The 17,629-nt window shown below is 41.4% G+C and overlaps 1 protein-coding gene across 6 annotated transcripts in view; it reads left to right on the top strand.

Annotated features, from left to right (window-relative positions):
* The window catches only part of LOC117359357 (probable ATP-dependent RNA helicase DDX60), a 254,746-nt gene that overhangs the window by 149,343 nt on the left and 87,774 nt on the right, over positions 1–17,629 (top strand). For 5 of the 6 annotated variants that reach the window (XR_004539215.1, XM_033941983.1, XM_033942005.1 and 2 more), the window contains exons 23-24: positions 9,799–9,903; positions 17,295–17,423. Coding sequence is in view for 5 of the 6 variants with exons in the window: in XM_033941983.1 (XP_033797874.1) it covers positions 9,799–9,903; positions 17,295–17,423 (234 nt within the window). In the remaining variant the exon portion in view is untranslated. The remainder of the gene's footprint in view (positions 1–9,798; positions 9,904–17,294; positions 17,424–17,629) is intronic. The other variant, XM_033941992.1, reaches the window with a different exon arrangement.

Below are 17,629 nucleotides of genomic sequence, written 5' to 3'. Positions count from 1 at the left end.
TGAAAAATGCACAGAACATGTCATTGGTATGTAGGAGGGGCCAGCATTCTTAGTAGACTGGCCACACAGACATCCCAGCAGAGCAGTGGGGCATTGTAGGAGTTATTGTAGTGAACTTCAAGTAAAAGGTCCCAGGTATACATCTCACTATAACCCCCTTATAGTGTATGGTGAGCCCTTCAATACCTACTGGACCCAACTGTACACCACATCAGTAGCCATTATGCCATTATTTATTTATTTGGATTTATATCTCATCCTCCCAGAAGAGCTCAGAATGGGTTACAAGCTTACATACATAATAAGACATAACAGGGTATATATAATAAAGTAGAACAGGGTATAGTAATGTAGAGCTTGACAGTTCATTGTAGATCATGACATGATAATACTCAAAAAGCATGGCAATACTTAATAGGATATGCCAGGACAAAAGCTCATACAGTCTGGTCACTGGATTCTGTAATAATTGTAATCGGTAACATACTGAAGTATGGCATCCAACATATAAGATGTTACAATAATCCATATGTGCCATTACTGATATCTGAACTATGAGTTGAAATGCTGTGGGTTCAAAGCATGCCTTGATCCATTTTTATTTCCACATGCTTGATTATCTCTCAGTTGTTGAGAGGTCTTATGTGTGTGCTTGGTGCAAAGAACTTCTAGCACTCAGGGAACAGATTCTATCTCTTGAGGCTAGATTAGCAGACTTGGAGGAGCTGAGGGAGACAGAAAGGTACTTGGAGGAGACCTTCATGGATGTTGTAGAGAAGTTCCACTTTCAATCTGGCAGCCTCTGTGCTGCCTTGGAGGAGAGAGCTCTTCATAAAGAAAAGCAGCACCCTAGTGAAGTAGGAAGCAATCATGTAGCCAGGACTTGCCTACAATGGAATGCAATATCTTCTTGCACCGAGGATATGTCTCTAGGGGCTTTTGCCTAGGAGGGAAGGGTTAGGACAGCCATTATAGTGGGAGATTTGATCATTAGGCATGCAGATAGCTGGGTGGCTGGTGGACGTTAGGATCGCTTAGACACTTGCCTGCCTGGTGCGAAGGTGGCGGACCTTGCATGCCACCTAGATAAGATTTTAGATAGTTCTGGGGAGAAGCCTACTGTCTTAGTACATATGGGTACCAGTGATATAGGAAAATGTGGTAGGGAGGCTCTGGAAGCCAAATTTTGGCTTAGGTAGAAAGTTAAAATTCAGAACCTCCAGGGTGGCATTTTCAGAAGTGCTCCCTATTCCACATATAGGAACCAAGAGACAGGCAGAGCTCTGGAGTCTCAATGAGTGGATTAGGCAATGGTGCAGGGAGGAGGGTTTTAGATTTGTTAGGAACTTGGCAATATTTTGGGGATGGTGGTGCTTATTTCACAAAGATGGGCTCAAGCTTAACCAGGGTGGAACCAGGCTGCTGGCATCAACATTTAAAAAGGAGATAGAAACTTTCCGAGCTTATCCCTTTTTACTACATTTGCTTAAGATATGGGGACAGGTGAAGAGGGGGTTTAATCGGGACTTGTGGGTCTCCTCCATGGCTTCATTACGTATGGAACCCCAGTTCTTTGTGTGTGTTTGTGGGGGGGGGGGGGGGTCAGACTAATAAGGTCTTTGAGCGATGGGAGCGTTTAGGGTTGGTGACCTTTAGGGATCTTTTGCAAGGGGGTGGCATAGTGCCTTTTTCTGTGCTACAAACTAAATATGGACTTCCAGGAGGAAATTATTTAGCTTACTGCAGGTGTGGCATTATATATGTTCTCAGCAATGGGATTGTATTTCACCAGTGGGGAAGGAACGTTTTGAGAATATGTGGTTACTCTTGAAAACTGTCCCCAGGTCTATTTTGATACTTTATAAGTATTGCAGGGGCAGTGAAGTCCCAGTGTTTTCTTTTAGGCATCACTGGGAGCATGATTTGGGATGCACTTTTACTTCCAGAGAATGGGATAGTATATGTGCTGAGGTAGGGAAAGCAGCTTCTTGTGCCTTAGTGCAAGAGAATGCCTATAACGTTCTTTCTAGGTGATATATACACTAGAGAGATTGCACAAGATGTATCCACAGACGTCTGCTCTTTGCTGGTGTTGTAATGCTGTTTTAGGCTCCTTCATCCATGTCTGGTGGGCTTGTCCCAAATTGACATCTTTTTGGAGGGCTGTGGTAGACTCTTTGACTAAACTTCTGGGTACACCTGTAGGCTTTACACCCTAGAGCTGCCTTTTGGGTCTGTCTAATATCTGTTCTACCAAGTGGCAGACACAACTATTAAGATTGGATTTGGTGGCTGCCAAATGCCTGATTGCAGGATCCTGGAAGTCACCTAATGCGCCAAGATTTGAGTGCTTGGCATTTGCACTTATATAATATGGGGTCTATGGAGCTGATGCTTGCAAAGCAGAGGGGGTATTATGCTCAATCTCTGGGTAATTGGTCTGTGTTTAGTGCTAAGCTGGAACTTTTATAAGGGGAGTCCTGTATGTTTCCTGATCTGGGGAGAGGGGGATATGGGGAGGTTTATTCTTTTCCTTCCACATTTGGGTATTCTGCTGGGGCAAGGAGCTTTGGGGGAGGGGGGACTTGGAGATCCTGCTGTGTTAGTAGACTCTATGGTGGGGAGCAGTTCAAAGGGTTGAGACCTTGGGCTCCTTTTACAAAGATGTGCTAGTGGTTTTAGCACGCGCTAAAATGCCACGTGCGTTAGCCACTACCGCCTCCTCTTGAGCAGGCGGAAGTTTTTCGGGTAGCGTGCGCTATAGTGCACGATAATCCGGTGGGTGCCTTAAAAACGCTAGCGCACCTTTGTAAAAGGAGCCCTTTGTCATTTTTTGTCAAAAGTTTTAGCTCATGTATTCTGGTTATTTCTTGTGGTGGTCATTGCTCTGTAATGTTTATTTGGTCTTACAATTATTCTTTGAATATTTTGAAAATTTCAATAAATATTTAAAATATAAAAAAAAATAAAAAGGAGATAGAGCAGCTTTTAAACTAGAAACTGACAGTCACTCAAAGTTTGGAACAAGGTATCTTTAAAAGATATCACTATAAAAGGAAAGACAAAGCATCCCAATAGCAAGGTTGCAATACAGGCCACAGTAGACCAGGTTTCCTTAAATTCAGAGCAGTCTGATTTCAAGGATTGCATATTATCCATGCCAACTGCTGAACAAATTGTAAATAGATATGACAAACATTGTTTGAAATGTTTGTATGCAAATGCCAGAAGCCTTAGAAACAAGATGGAAAAGTTAGAATATATTGCACTAAATGAAAAGATGGATATAATAGGCATCTTTGAGACCTGATGGAAGGACAATAACCAATGGGACACTGTCATACCAGGATAGAAACTATACCACAGTGATAGGGTAGATCGAATTGTTGGAGGCGTAATGCTATATATTAAGGAGGGCCTTCAATCAAATGAACTGAAAATTCTAAAGGAACTGAAACACATCTTGGAATCCTTATGGGTAGAAATCCCATGTGTAAAGGGGAAAAGGATAGTGATTGGACTGTACTACCATCTGCCTGACGAGGATGAATGAACAGATACTGAAATGTTATCAGAAATTAGGGAGGCTAACAAACTGGGTAACACAATAATAGGTGATTTCAACTACCCTGATATTGACAGGGATAAATGTAACATCAGGACATGCTAGGGAGATAAAATTCATTGATGAAATCAAGGACTGCTTTATGGAGCAGTTGGTTCAGGAACTGGCAAGAGGTAAAACAGTTCTACACCTATTTCTTAGTGAAACACATGAATTGGTGCGCTTGATTACAGTGATCATAACATGATTAGATATGATATCCCTGGAATAAGTCCACACAAAAAATCCAATACAGTAGCTTAACTTTAAAAAAGGAGACTATGATAACATGAGGAGAATGGTGAAAAAGAAACTTAGAGGAGCAGTTGCAAAGGTCAAAAATTTACATTAGGCATGGATGTTATTCAAAAATACCATCTTGGAAGCCCAGACTAAATATATTCCATGTATTAAAAAAGGAGGAAGGAAGACCAAACAGCAAATGGTGTGGTTAACGAGTGAGGTAAAGGAAGCTATTAGAGCTAAATGAGAATCCTTCAGAAAGTAGAAGAAGTTTCTGACTGAAAATAATCGTAAACAGCATAAGGAATGGCACGTCAAATGCAAGGCACTAATAAGGAAAGTAAAGAGAGACCTTGAAAAGAAGATTGTGCTGGAAACAAAAACACACAGCAAAAACGTTTTAGGTATATTAAAAGTAAGAATCAGGAAAGAATCGGGAAAAGAATCAGTTGGACTGCTAGACAACCGAGGGATAAAAGGGGCTCTCAGGTAAGACAATGTCATAGCAGAAAGATTAAATGCATTCTTTGCTTCGGTCTTCACCAAGGAATATGTGGTGGAGATACCGGTGCCAGAAATTGTATTCAATGCCAATGAATCTATCACATTCACTGGCAATGAACTCCAGAGTTTAATTACACATTGAGTAAAGAAATATTTTCTCCAGTTTTAAATATTTTCTCCAGTTTATTTTAAATCTATCAGAGAAACTCATGCTGATGAACTAGAGAAACTCAAACAAATCTCTAACACTAGGAGACATAATGGATCAATTTGACAAATTGAATTGTAGAAATCTCCTGGACCAAATGATATACATACCAGAGTGCTGATATAATTGAAGAATGAACTTGCAGAGCTATTGTTAGTAATTTATTTTTAAAATCTAGCATAGTACCGGAAGACTGCTTTTTAACATATTTATCAATGATCTAGAGGTAGGAATAACTAGTGAGATAATTAAAATTTGCTGATGACAAAAAGTTATTTAAAGTTGTTAAATCACAAAAGGATTGTGAAAAATTATGAAAGGACCTTGTGAGACTGGGTATCTAAATTACAGATGACATTTAATGTGAGCATGCACAAAATGATGCATGTGGGAAAGCGGAACCCGAACTACAGCTTTGTGATGTAGGGTTCCCTTTAGGAGTCACCGCGTAAGAAAAGGATTTAGATGTCATCATTGAGGATACATTGAAACCCTCAGCTCAGTGTGCGCTAGCGGCTAAGAACTCAAATAGAGTGTTAGGAATTATCTGGAAAGGAATGGAAAACAAAGATGAAAACATTATAATGCCTTTGTATTGCTGTATGGTACAGCCACACCTCAAATACTGTGTGCAATTTTGGTGCCAAATCTCAAAAAAAATATAGCAGAATTAGGAAAGGTACAGAGAAGGGCAATGAAAATGATAAATGGATGGGACGACTTCCCTATGAGGAAAGACTAAAGTGACTAGGGCTCTTCAGCATGGAGAAGAGACAGCTCATGGAAGATATGATAGAGGTCTATAAAATACTGAGTGGAATGGAAAGGGTAGATGTGAATTGCTTGTTTAGTCTTTCCAAAAATACTTGGAGTAGGGGGCATACGATGAAGCTACTAAGTAGTAGATTTAAAACAAACTGGAATAAATATTTCTCTACTCAATGTGTAATTAAACTCTGGAGTTCATTGCCAGAGACTGCAATAGATTCAGTTAACATAACAGGATTTTAAATGGTTTGGATAATTTCCTAAAAGAGGAGTCCATAGGTTATTATTGAGATGGTTTGGAGAAATCCACTGTTTATTCTTAGAATAAGCAGCATAAAATCTGTTTTGCTGTGTGGGATCTTGCCAGGAACCTGTGGCCTGAGTTGGCCACTGTTGGAAACAGGATACTTGGCTTGATGGACCTAAAGTTGTTCCAGTATGGCAATACTTATGTTCTTACTATTGACCAGGGGGGCATCCATTCGAACATTGACACACTCCATTTGTGACCTAAGATTTAGCATCACCTTCAAAAAAATATAAAAAGGATGGAGTTGGTCCAGAGGAAGGCTACTAAAATGGTGTATGGTCTTCGTGATAAGGCATATGGGGGAGGGTACATACTTATATCCTAGAGCAGTAAGAAACCACCCTGAGGAGGCAAGTCGCACTCACACTACCAAGTCTAAGGTAAGTACCAATGATATCCACAATAATTCAGGGAGAAATATCACTGATAATTTAGGAGCCACACTAGCTCGTAAAGGAATCTCTTCACATATATGGAGGGCTATGTATGTTAATGCACACAGCTTGGGCAATAAAATTCTAGCATTAGAGACTGAGATAACAAACGCCGATCTTGACGTGATAGCGATATCCGAAACCTGGTTCACGGAATCGCATGGGTGGGATATGGTTATACCAGGGTACAACCTACTTCGTTGCGACCGAGAGGGTAAATTGGGAGGAGGAGTAGCGCTATACACTAAGGAAAGCATAAAAACCACCAGAATCACAGATGTTAGATACACCGGGGAATCCCTCTGGGTGAACCTGGCCAGAGGGAATGAAAAATGCCTATACCTTGGGGTGATATATAGACCTCCCAGGCAACAGGAGGACAAAGACATGGAATTAATCGAGGACATAGAGAACATCACACTGCGCGGGGACACAGTAATGCTAGGAGACTTCAACATGCCAGATGCAGATTGGAACACACTCTCCGCGACTACGGGTAGCAGCAAAAGAATATTAACCTCCATAAAGGGTGCACGTCTCAAGCAATTGGTATTGGAGCCCAGCAGGGACCAGGCATTACTAGACCTAGTTCTCACCAACGGAGATAGCGTCACGGAAGTCTCAGTAGGAGACAAACTGGCCTCCAGCGACCATAATATGGTATGGCTCAACCTCAAGAAAGGTTTCCCTAAGACAAACACAGCAACAAGGGTTCTCAACTTTAGAGGCACAGACTTCAACCGCATGGGAGATTTTGTCCATCAGGAGCTACATAAACAAGCAATATCTGACAATGTGGAGGATATGTGGTCGTCTCTGAAGTCCATCCTACACGAAGCAATAGACCGATACATAAAGACAGTAAGTAAACGCAGGAGAAACAAAAGACCCCAATGGTTCAGTAAAGAAATTTCAGACCTAGTTAAACAGAAAAAAGACGCATTTATCACCTACAAACATTTAGGCAGAGATGGGGCGAAAGAGGACTATCTAGACAGATCTAAAGCTGTTAAAACAGCAGTCAGAGAAGCCAAACTCCGAATGGAGGAAGAGCTAGCACGGAAAATTAAGAAAGGGGATAAATCTTTCTTCAGCTATATTAGTGACAGGAAAAGAAACAAAGATGGGATAGTATGCCTGAAGCAATTGGACGGTAACTTTGCGGAATCAGATTCTGAGAAGGCAGAACTACTAAACAAATACTTCTGTTCAGTGTTCACCCGCGAAGCGCCGGGAGCTGGTCCACAGCTGCAGACGGGAGATAACCAGAAAGACCCGTTTCAAGATTTCGAATTTACGCCCAGTAACGTCTATGACGAACTATCAAGACTCAAGGTAAACAAAGCCATGGGACCGGATAACCTACACCCCAGAATGCTCAGGGAGTTAAGGGAAGTCCTGGCAGAACCATTATCTGTTCTTTTCAATCTTTCCCTAAGCACAGGAAGGGTCCCCTTGGACTGGAAAACCGCCAACGTAATCCCACTCCACAAAAAGGGCTGCAGGACAGAGACAGCAAACTACAGACCAGTGAGTCTCATGTCTATAGTGTGTAAACTCATGGAAACACTGATCAAACAGAATCTTGACACAATCCTTAAAGAAGAAAAACTGCGTGATCCACACCAACACGGGTTCACCCAGGGCAGATCCTGCCAATCTAATCTGATTAGCTTTTTTGACTGGGTTACTAGACAACTGGACGCCGGAGAGTCACTGGACGTGGTATATTTGGACTTCAGTAAAGCATTTGATAGCGTCCCTCATCGAAGATTACTGAACAAGCTGAAATCGATAGGATTAGGAGACACTCTAACTACATGGGTTGGGGATTGGCTGAGCGGTAGACTTCAGAAGGTGGTGGTGAACGGTACCCCATCCGAAGCATCGGACGTGATCAGTGGAGTGCCGCAGGGCTCGGTCCTGGGCCCGATTCTATTTAACTTATTCATAAGAGATATGACGCAAGGACTTAGAGGAAGGGTATCACTGTTCGCCGACGACGCCAAACTTTGCAACATAGTAGGCAAAAGCTTATTACCTGATAATATGACACACGACCTACTGTTGCTGGAACAATGGTCAACTACTTGGCAGCTAGGCTTCAATGCTAAAAAATGCAAGATAATGCACCTGGATAAGAGAAACCCGCGTAGAACTTATGTACTAAATGGTGAGACCTTGGTTAGGACCACGGCGGAACGCGACCTAGGGGTGATCATTAGTGAGGACATGAAGGTTGCCAATCAAGTGGAGAAGGCTTCCTCCAGGGCAAGACAAATGATGGGGTGTATCCGCAGAGGTTTCGTCAGCAGGAGACCTGAAGTTATGATGCCGTTGTACAGAGCCATGGTGAGGCCTCACTTGGAGTACTGTGTTCAGTTTTGGAGACCACACTACCGAAAGGACGTGCTGAGGATCGAGTTGGTTCAGCGAACGGCCACCAGGATGGTCTTGGGGCTCAAGGATCTCACGTATGAAGAAAGATTTAAAAAATTGCGGCTGTACTCACTTGAGGAAAGAAGAGAACGGGGAGATATGATTGAAACATATAAGTACATCACGGGACACATCGAGTCAGAAGATGATATCTTCTGGCTCATGGGACCCTCGACCACCAGAGGGCATCCGCTGAAAATCAGGGGAGGGAAGTTTCATGGCGACTCCAGGAAGTACTTCTTCACCGAAAGAGTAGTGTATCATTGGAACAGATTCCCACTCCAGGTGATAAAGGCCAGCAGCGTGACGGATTTTAAGAGAAAATGGGATACTCACGTGGGATCTTTAAGGAAGTAAATTCAGGGGAGGGGATACTTGGAATGGGCAGACTTGGTGGGCTATAGCCCTTTTCTGCTGCTTTTTTCTATGTTTCTATGTTTCTAAACTTAAAGAACTCAATCTGTATACTTTGGAGGAAAGGTGAGAGAGATGTTTAAATACCTACGTAATATAAATGTGCATGAGTCGAGTCTCTTTCATTTAAAAGGAAACTCTGCAATGCTAGGGCATAAGATGAAGTTAAGAGGTGATAATCTCCGGCGTAATCTCAGGAAATACTTCTTTACGGAAAGGGTGGTAGATGCATGCAACAGTCTCCCAGAAGAGGTGGTGGAGACAGAGACTGTGTCTGAATTCAAGAGGGCCAGGAATAGGCACGTGGGATCTTTCAGAGAGAGAAAGAGATAATGGTTACTGCGGATGGGCAGACTAGATGGGCCATTTAGTTTTTATCTGCCATCATGTTTCTATGTTTCAGTACTCTTTGAAAGCATCCATACTCACTCTACTTCTTTCTGATTCCACAGATGGAACCTTCCAATCTGCATCTGGCAGGTTGAAATCTCCCAGCAACAGCACCTCCCCCTTTATTCCTATCTTTTGAATATCAATGACCAAATCTTTGTCCAACTTATCTGTGTATGTAGGAGGGCTGTAGATGACACCCATGTGTATGGAGGTTCCATTTTCTCTTTCAAAGATGATCCATATTGCTGCTTCTTTACACCAGGCCATGCTAAATTAAAACTAAATATAAAATATGTTAGTCCTATATAAAGCAAGGTAAAAGAAACTTTAGGAAGTTAATTTTGACAAAATAATAAAACATAATATGAGCTAAACACGTGCTGAACTATAGTCAAAAATATAAGAGAAAGCAGAGAGAGAAAGAAAGCAGTTAGCAAATCACATGTGCTTTCTGATGTAATTCTCATTATTGTACTTGCAGATTGAGAAATATGGCATTCCAAAAGATCTTACCTGTTCTCCACGAGAAAGCATCCAGCTTTATGACAGTATGCTAAAAATCTGGCCAGGATGGCCCAGAGCCAAGGTAAGTTGGTAAACATATGAAAAATATTTTTAAAGTTGTTCTGTTTGGTTATTACTTAGAAATTCTCATAGTACCATGCACATTTTAGACATCTGTACTATCTGTTTCTTGTTTAATATGGTTTTCCATCAATACATGTTAGGAGGCAGTGGATTAGTAGCCATTTTGGACCGGATTCTATATAGGACACCCAGTCTCAGCAGCTGCCTAAGCGGCTTTTGAGAATCGCACATGGGTGTCCTATATAAAATTGCATCTGTCTTGATGGACAGATGCCTAACCCTTTATAACCATCCCGATTCTCTAACTGGCGACCATGTCACAGGCACCGGTTAGAGAATCACATTGCCACTGAGGTGATCTTCGCAAGGTAATCTCCCTGGAGCTATCAGTTTAGCAGCTGCTGCTGGGAACCCATCCCTCCACCACCAGTTGGCTGGCAGGAGATATGCCCAACTCCCTCCCGCCACCACTCCCGAACCCCCCTCCCACCCCACTGTTCGCAACAGGAGGGAATGCTCAATCCCTCCTGCCACAAACCCCAAAACAATCCTTGGCAGGAAGGGTGCCAAATCCCTCCTGCGGCAAGCCCCAAAATAATCCCCAGTAGGAGGGATGCCCAGTCCCTCTTGATGGAATCCCCAAATGTTCATAGCAGGAGGAGTGCCCAATTCCTCCTGCTGCGGACATTTTGGGTGGGGCCTTCGGGGGTTCCAGCAGGAGGGACTGGGCATCTCTCTTGCCAACCAACTTCACGGTGGAATGGGTTCCCTGCTGCGGCTGCTAAACTGATTGCGGCAGGGAGATTCTCTTGCCATGATCAGTTCAGTAGCCGCAACTTTTTGAAATGTAGGCCAGCATTTTGCTTCCCTTGCAGAATGTGTGTGTTGGGGGTGGGTGAAGATATATAAATGAGTGCAAGATCTTAAACTCTTGTCTCTATATAAACAGGTTAGCTGACACCAGTGCCTCTTATACCCCTTAGACTGTCCTTTCAACTCCAACGTGATCTTTACATAGGTGTGAAGTTCCCAGTTCTTTTCCGTCTTCCTCTACCATGCAGTAGCCATTTTCACAGCTAAGATCACCCTATCTCATCCCAGAATTAGCCCCAAAAGACACTACCTAGAGTAACCATAATACAAGGGGCATTCTTTCAAAAAAAATTTATTTTATTTTTCAGTATAGTCCCATGATAGCTCCATATATTTCATCCACTTTTCCTGCAATGACTTTAACCTCTTTGAAAAGAATTCTTCTGTTTGACCTTCAAACCAGGATGTTACAGCTTCCTTGATGTCTTCATCATTGAAAAACTGCTGTCCACAGAAAGATTTTTTTATTTATAATTTTTTTTTTATTTATCGAGTTTCAATCATTATCATTTTTACAGATAATAATAAAGGAAAATTACAGAAAAGTAAAACATTTCAAATATAATTCACTATCTCCTCTAGTCCACATAATGGGAAAATATATCCTGATATAATTAACCGATACATTCAAACATAATCATGATTTTAAAAAATCAAATATTTATGGTACATCATAAATCTAAACTCCAACTACTATTAAATTCAGATGGTGACCTTACAAGTTTCATGAAGTTGTAAAAATTGTTCCAATTGGATAGAGTCCCAGTATACATATTCATTTTCTTTAAATTTAACTAAGCATTTACATGGAAACTTTAAATAATAATGTGGTTCCCAACGCCAACACCCTTGATTTCAAAGCTAAAAGAGCTTTTCTTCTCAATTATGTAGTTTAGGCCACATCTGGAAAGATCAATACATTATCTTCACAAAATTTAAGAAGCTTATTCTGAAAATAAGCTTTCATAATTAAAGATTTATCTGTCTCTCTTGCACATGTTATCAGTAGGGTAGATCTAGTTTGGATTGTGTCCTGTGAGTCTTCCAGGGAACCGGTTAGATCAAACTCTATCTGTTCCAACTGGTCTACCCATATCTGCAGAAATTTTATTTTTCTGTGGGATATAGTATAGATTTGTTATGAGCAATTTTTCTGTGTCGGCCAGCCCCAATACTTCCTTAAAATATTTCCGAATTAAAATTTCTGGGGATAATAAATGAGTTTTTGGGAAATTGACCAATCGTAGGTTTTTTGCCCTTAAGATGTTTTCCATTTTCTCAAATTTCGTATGGGTAATATAAAAATCTTTAACAGCTGATGAAGATACCGCTTGCAATGTAAGTAACTACATGAGATTCTGTTGTTGTAATACGTTTTTCCATAATCTTCAAATTTGAATTAACATTTTCCAACTTATTTATTACTTCCTGTGAAAATTTTACATTTTGAGTCACCACTGACATTAATAACCCCTCCACTCTAGTGTTAATCAGCCATAAATCTTTAAGAGAAACCTCCTGTGGCCCAACCTGGGTTTCTTTTTCAACTAATGCCTCCTCCTGAAAGGATAAGGCTTTTGGTATCTCCCTATAAACTAATGAGGAAGATACCTGTTGCTCTGATATTCCCACAGGCTGGGAACTGGAACCATTCTTGGGTTCCAGACCAACAGTAATATTTGGTGGAGGAGGAGGAGTTCTTTCTGGGGGACTGAGAGAAGCCCCTGATAGCGAATCGTCGCCCTGGCTAAGGCCCAAGGCACTGGTTGACACTAGGTGTCTATCTATGAGGCCAGCCATAATAGGTGTGGAAACTTTTGCCTTACCTTTTCTTTTCCCCATACTTTATCATAAAGTCAAATTTCATACATACAATGTTTGCTGTTTGCTGCGTCCGGATAGCAGTGCTCATAACAGCTGAGCAGGAGACTTCAGATGCTGAATCTCGGCGGGCACCCTCAGAGACAGACACTCTGATGTCACTCGGGTCTTTTACCCGTGAGTGAAAAGGATGCTGCAACTGCGGCGCGTGGCCGCAGGGCATGGCCAAAGGGGCGTTCCCTAAGGGGCACGTTAGGCCCTTGGGAGCCCATGTCTCCAAGGGGCTCCCAAGGGGCCTAACGTGCCCCTTAGGGCACGCCCCTTTGGCCACACCCTGCGGCCATGTGCCGCAGTTGCGGCATCCTTTTCACTCGTGGGTAAAGGACCCGAGTGACATCAGGGCATCTTTCTCTGCATCTGAAGTCTCCTGCTCAGCTGTTATGAGAACTGCTATCCGGACACAGCAAACAGTTCCCACAAGTTGCACATCCGACTCAGGTTGTTTCTCCAGGAGTAAGCAGTCGCGGTGTCCTTTTCACTCACGGGTGCAGGACCCGAGTGACGTCAGGGCGTCTGTCTCTGCAGGTGGCCGCCGAGATTCGGTACCTGAAGTCTCCTGCTGAGCCGGACACAGCAAACAATTCCCACAAGTTTCACCTCCGAATCAGGTTGTTTCTCCAGGAGTAAGCAGTCGCGGCGTCTTTTTCACTCACGGGTGCAGGACCCGAGTGATGTCAGGATGTCTGTCTCCGTGGGTGCCCACCGAGATTCGGCACCTGAAGTCTCCTGCTGAGCTGTTATGAGCACTGCTATCCGGATACAGCAAACAGTTCCCACAAGTTACACCTCCGAATCAGGTTGTTTCTCCCGAGAGATTTATTCAAAACTTGGAATAGGAAATTATCCAAGGGAGTCAGGTCAGGACTATAGGGTGGATTATTCAGCTGCTGAAACCCACATTCTTGGTTGGCAGCCTATGATTGTCATGTCATGTACACTGGCGCATTGTCCTGAAGAAGCAGCATACCTGCTGAGAGTTTTCTTCATCTTTTCTTCTTGAGTGACTCCCACAAAGCAATCATTGTGCTGGCATAACTCTCCCTGGTTATGGTTATCTTGTGTGGCATGAACTCCAGAAGCAAAAGTCCTTCATCATTCCAGAAGTCAGTTGCCATGATTTTGCTTGCAGATTTTTCTGTCTTGAAATTTTTGGGTGGAGGATGACTTGGGCTTCCACTGCACTGACTCCATTTTGAATTCAGGATCTCTGTGATAGACCCAAGTCTCATCTCTAGTAACCAAACGATGAAAGAAAATTCACTTGGTCTTCATGGAGCATCTCCAAGTTCTCCTGACAGCACTGGAGCTTTTTGGCCTTGACATGGTGTCAGCATTCTTGAAACCCATCTTGCACTAACCTTGGACATGCACAACTTTCCATGAATTATTTTCCAAACTGTACCTGCTGAGATGCCCATTTCTTCAGCTATTCGGGAAACCTTAATTTGTTTGTCTAACACAAAATTAAATCCTCAACTTTCTTGCACGTTTCTGTAGAAGTTGCTTCCAGAGGCTGTTCAGTGTCATCTCTACCCCACTTAAACTGTTTGCTCCAAAATTTTACTTTGTAGGATGGGGCAGATTCACCAAAAACTGCGGTTATGCATTCATGGATCTCCTTTGGATTTTTCCCTTCATTTGTGAGAAATTTTATCACGGTGCTCCAAATCCAGCAATTTCATACTTGATTTGCACAAAGACTCTCCTGATATCCTGTCTCTTGAAATGTTAGACTTGTGCAGAGCCACAACTGTGCATGAGTAACCTTGAAACATGTCACAACATGCACAGCCTTGTTTAAACATGCTTGCTACTTTTTTCATACCCAGGTAGATTGAACACAACTCAAACTTGCTTCAAATAACACTAATCGTTCTTTTTTTATCAAGAATGCCAAGAAGTGCCCCCTCTATAAATTAATATTAATATCTCCCTCCCCCTCTAACTTGTTCCTCAGCTCAAAAAAGGGGTATGTTACTAATGCCCACTCTCCCATCTGGACTCAATGAGTTTCCAGAAGTTCTTGATAGTGCACATGCACTGCCCTGCAATAATTCCTAAGATTAGGAATCTTCAGCCCTCCCTGACCCTTCTCTTTGAACCAATTTGTCCAAACAGCCTTTGTATTGATGGCCTTTCTATATAAAACCCTGCAGCACCTGATCCTTCAGGAGAATCATAACAAGGAGTTGAGAAAACAGAAAAAAAATTTTTGGTGAGACCATCATTTGTATGGTTGCAACTCATCCCCACCAAGATAATGTTAAACTTTTTCCAAGTTTCCAATTCTGGCTGCAGATGTTTTGTCAATATTTCATAATTTAATTTGAAAAAGTTCTGTTAAGTTCTTTGATTGGACTTCGTTGATTGGACTTCAGCAATAGAGATAAAGGGAAGAAGGAATGAGAGAAAAGGGGAAGAAGCCTAAGAAAGTTAAAGAGACAAGAAAAAAACCCAATACTCTCCACTATAGAGGAAGCTATACAGTGCAGAGCCAGGTTTTCCAGGCTCTGGATGATTGAATGTGCTTTCGTCCTTTTCCTGTCACAGGATATCTTCTGCCTTTCTTTAATGGCATGTCTTTTCGTTTATTAAAATTTGACGTACCGCCTGTCATCATTCACAACAAAGCAATTTATAATATAATAATGGAAATATATAAAACACCAGACATACAAAGGGAGCTCACAGTGGGCTAGACAGATTCAAGAAAAATATGATAAGAAGGAACAACAGAACCATTGCCAGCTCGATCACACATCATATCGTACTAACATCATGACCTAGAAATGCCTGCAACAAAAGGAAAGACTTCAAAACATAATTTAAAGGGTATGGGTTCCGAGTAAAGACAAATGAGCATAATTTCCAAGGGTATAGTTCCTCTTTCTTCCAGTGTCTTAAATATTATTTGCACATCTATTTGTTTACGGGCCTTGTTTTACTTCTTGAGCTGGTCTGTAGTATGTAGGTAGTCTTAGCTGTCTCTTCCTACAACTGATCCTTAGTCATGGCCAGGCTCTTGCTGGACTTTTCATCAGGACCTGTTGAAAGAAATAGAAGCTCATTTTCCTTAGCAATGAAAAGAATGTTGTACATCTGAGATGCCTGTAGCAGTGACCAATGGCTGAGTGACACTACTTCCATATCTAACAGCTGAGGATCATGAGAAGTGTCCCTTCCTTCCCTGCCATCTCCTACCTTTCCTCTACTTCCTCTTCTCTACTTCTTTCTCTCTGTCTCCTGTTATTTATCTTACCCAGCTTTTCATCCCCCATGTCTCCTCATGACCTTCTTCATCTGTGTTTATTCTTATGTATAATAAAATCTTTGTACACTGCAAGAAGATCGCAGCATTCTTTAAAAAAAATTGGAAAAGAACTACAATGGGAAAAGGAAAGTAAAAACACTCATCCAAGAACAAAGACAAAATGCATCTGTACATCCAGCCACCCCCAGGAGTGCCTGATTACCCACCGTTGTTCATATGCTATGCAAAAAAATGTTTTTGAACAGTTATTTTTTGTTACTGTATGAAGACTCACCACAAACTCCTACTTTTATGTACTCATTCTCCCCTTCCTCATGTAGCTTTCTATGATCTTGCCAAAATACTGATTGCAAATGATTTTGATACTTCTATATTTATCCTTAGATGTATTTTAGAACAGGCTGTATGTTGGCAGATCCTGTTCTTAAATATAAGAGAAATGGACATCCATATGCAATGTACTAACTCTGGATGTCCTTATTTGAGATGGAAATCCTTTCCACAATCTGCCTGTACAGGTCTTCTCCCAGGTATCAATATAGGGAATAGCTACCTAACTCCCCCCCCCCACCACCTTTATAAAACCACAATAGCATTTTTTAGCTCTGGCTAGAGCGCTAAATGCTCCATACTGCTCTCGACACTCACTATGAGTGTCGGGAGCAACATTTAGCGCTCTAGTCGGAGCTAAAAAATGCTATTGTGGTTTTATAAAGGGGGGGAGGTTAAATATGATGTGCAAGATAACTGTTTGGACAACATCCTCTACCAATAAATTTGCACTGAGTGAAAAAAAAATACTTTCTCCAATTTGTTTTAAATGTGCTATGTATTAGTTTCCTGAAGTGTTCTCTAGTCGTTGTACTGTTAAAAACGGTTTTGTGTATCAGCCCATTTTTGATATAACTGAATAGTTTCTGTACAAAGCAGTATGCATATTAAGGAAGCTCAGTATATTTGACCAGCACTAGAATGGTAGAAGACAGACTGAAAGAGTAGTCTCGTGTTTCTTTGTGAAACAAAAACACTTCCATCATAACTAATCAAAGTTTTCCGGTTGGCTTAACATGGGAGAAAATCCAACATAAATAAGGCCCTTGAACTTAATAAACTAGAACTAGAATTCATTGCTTCCCATGATATACTAATGCTATGCTGGCTGTGATAGACCTACTGTGCACAAATATGACTTCTATTTCATTAAAATAGGTTTCATTCTACTACTTTCTACATTCATCTTCTTAGAGTTGTTTTTTTATCCCTAAAAACCATCCAACATTGGATTGATTAGTTTGGCAAATGTTTGACAATTTCACACTGTCATTTTGGATGCCATGAGCAAATGTTCTATATCTGTTTTGAAGGAACTGGAACCTGAGGAGTTCAGATGTTTCAAGAACAAAATAATAATCAAGAAGCATCATGCAAGAAAATATGAAGAGGAGCTCAAGAAAGAATTAACAAACTGGATCTCATGTGGTCAGAAAAAGAAGGTAACTAAGAAAAATTGGAGTTAATATTCAGCAAGAGTCAACTGGGTAGTAGTGACTTCTAAATGGTTAATTAACTCTCACTGTCCTGCTTAGCAGCACTTAATTGAATAGCACCACTGAATATCTGGAGCAGTTCAGAAGATTGAAAGCAGAGTTAAGAATATCCAAGCACCATCGTTACTTATTTATTTTATTTATTTATATAA

The sequence above is a fragment of the Geotrypetes seraphini genome, chromosome 1 (genome assembly GCF_902459505.1).
Source record: "Geotrypetes seraphini chromosome 1, aGeoSer1.1, whole genome shotgun sequence".
Classification (NCBI taxonomy): domain Eukaryota; kingdom Metazoa; phylum Chordata; class Amphibia; order Gymnophiona; family Dermophiidae; genus Geotrypetes; species Geotrypetes seraphini.
The sequence above is the reverse complement of the archived record's forward strand: the minus strand, read 5'-3'. Positions and strand labels throughout refer to the sequence as shown.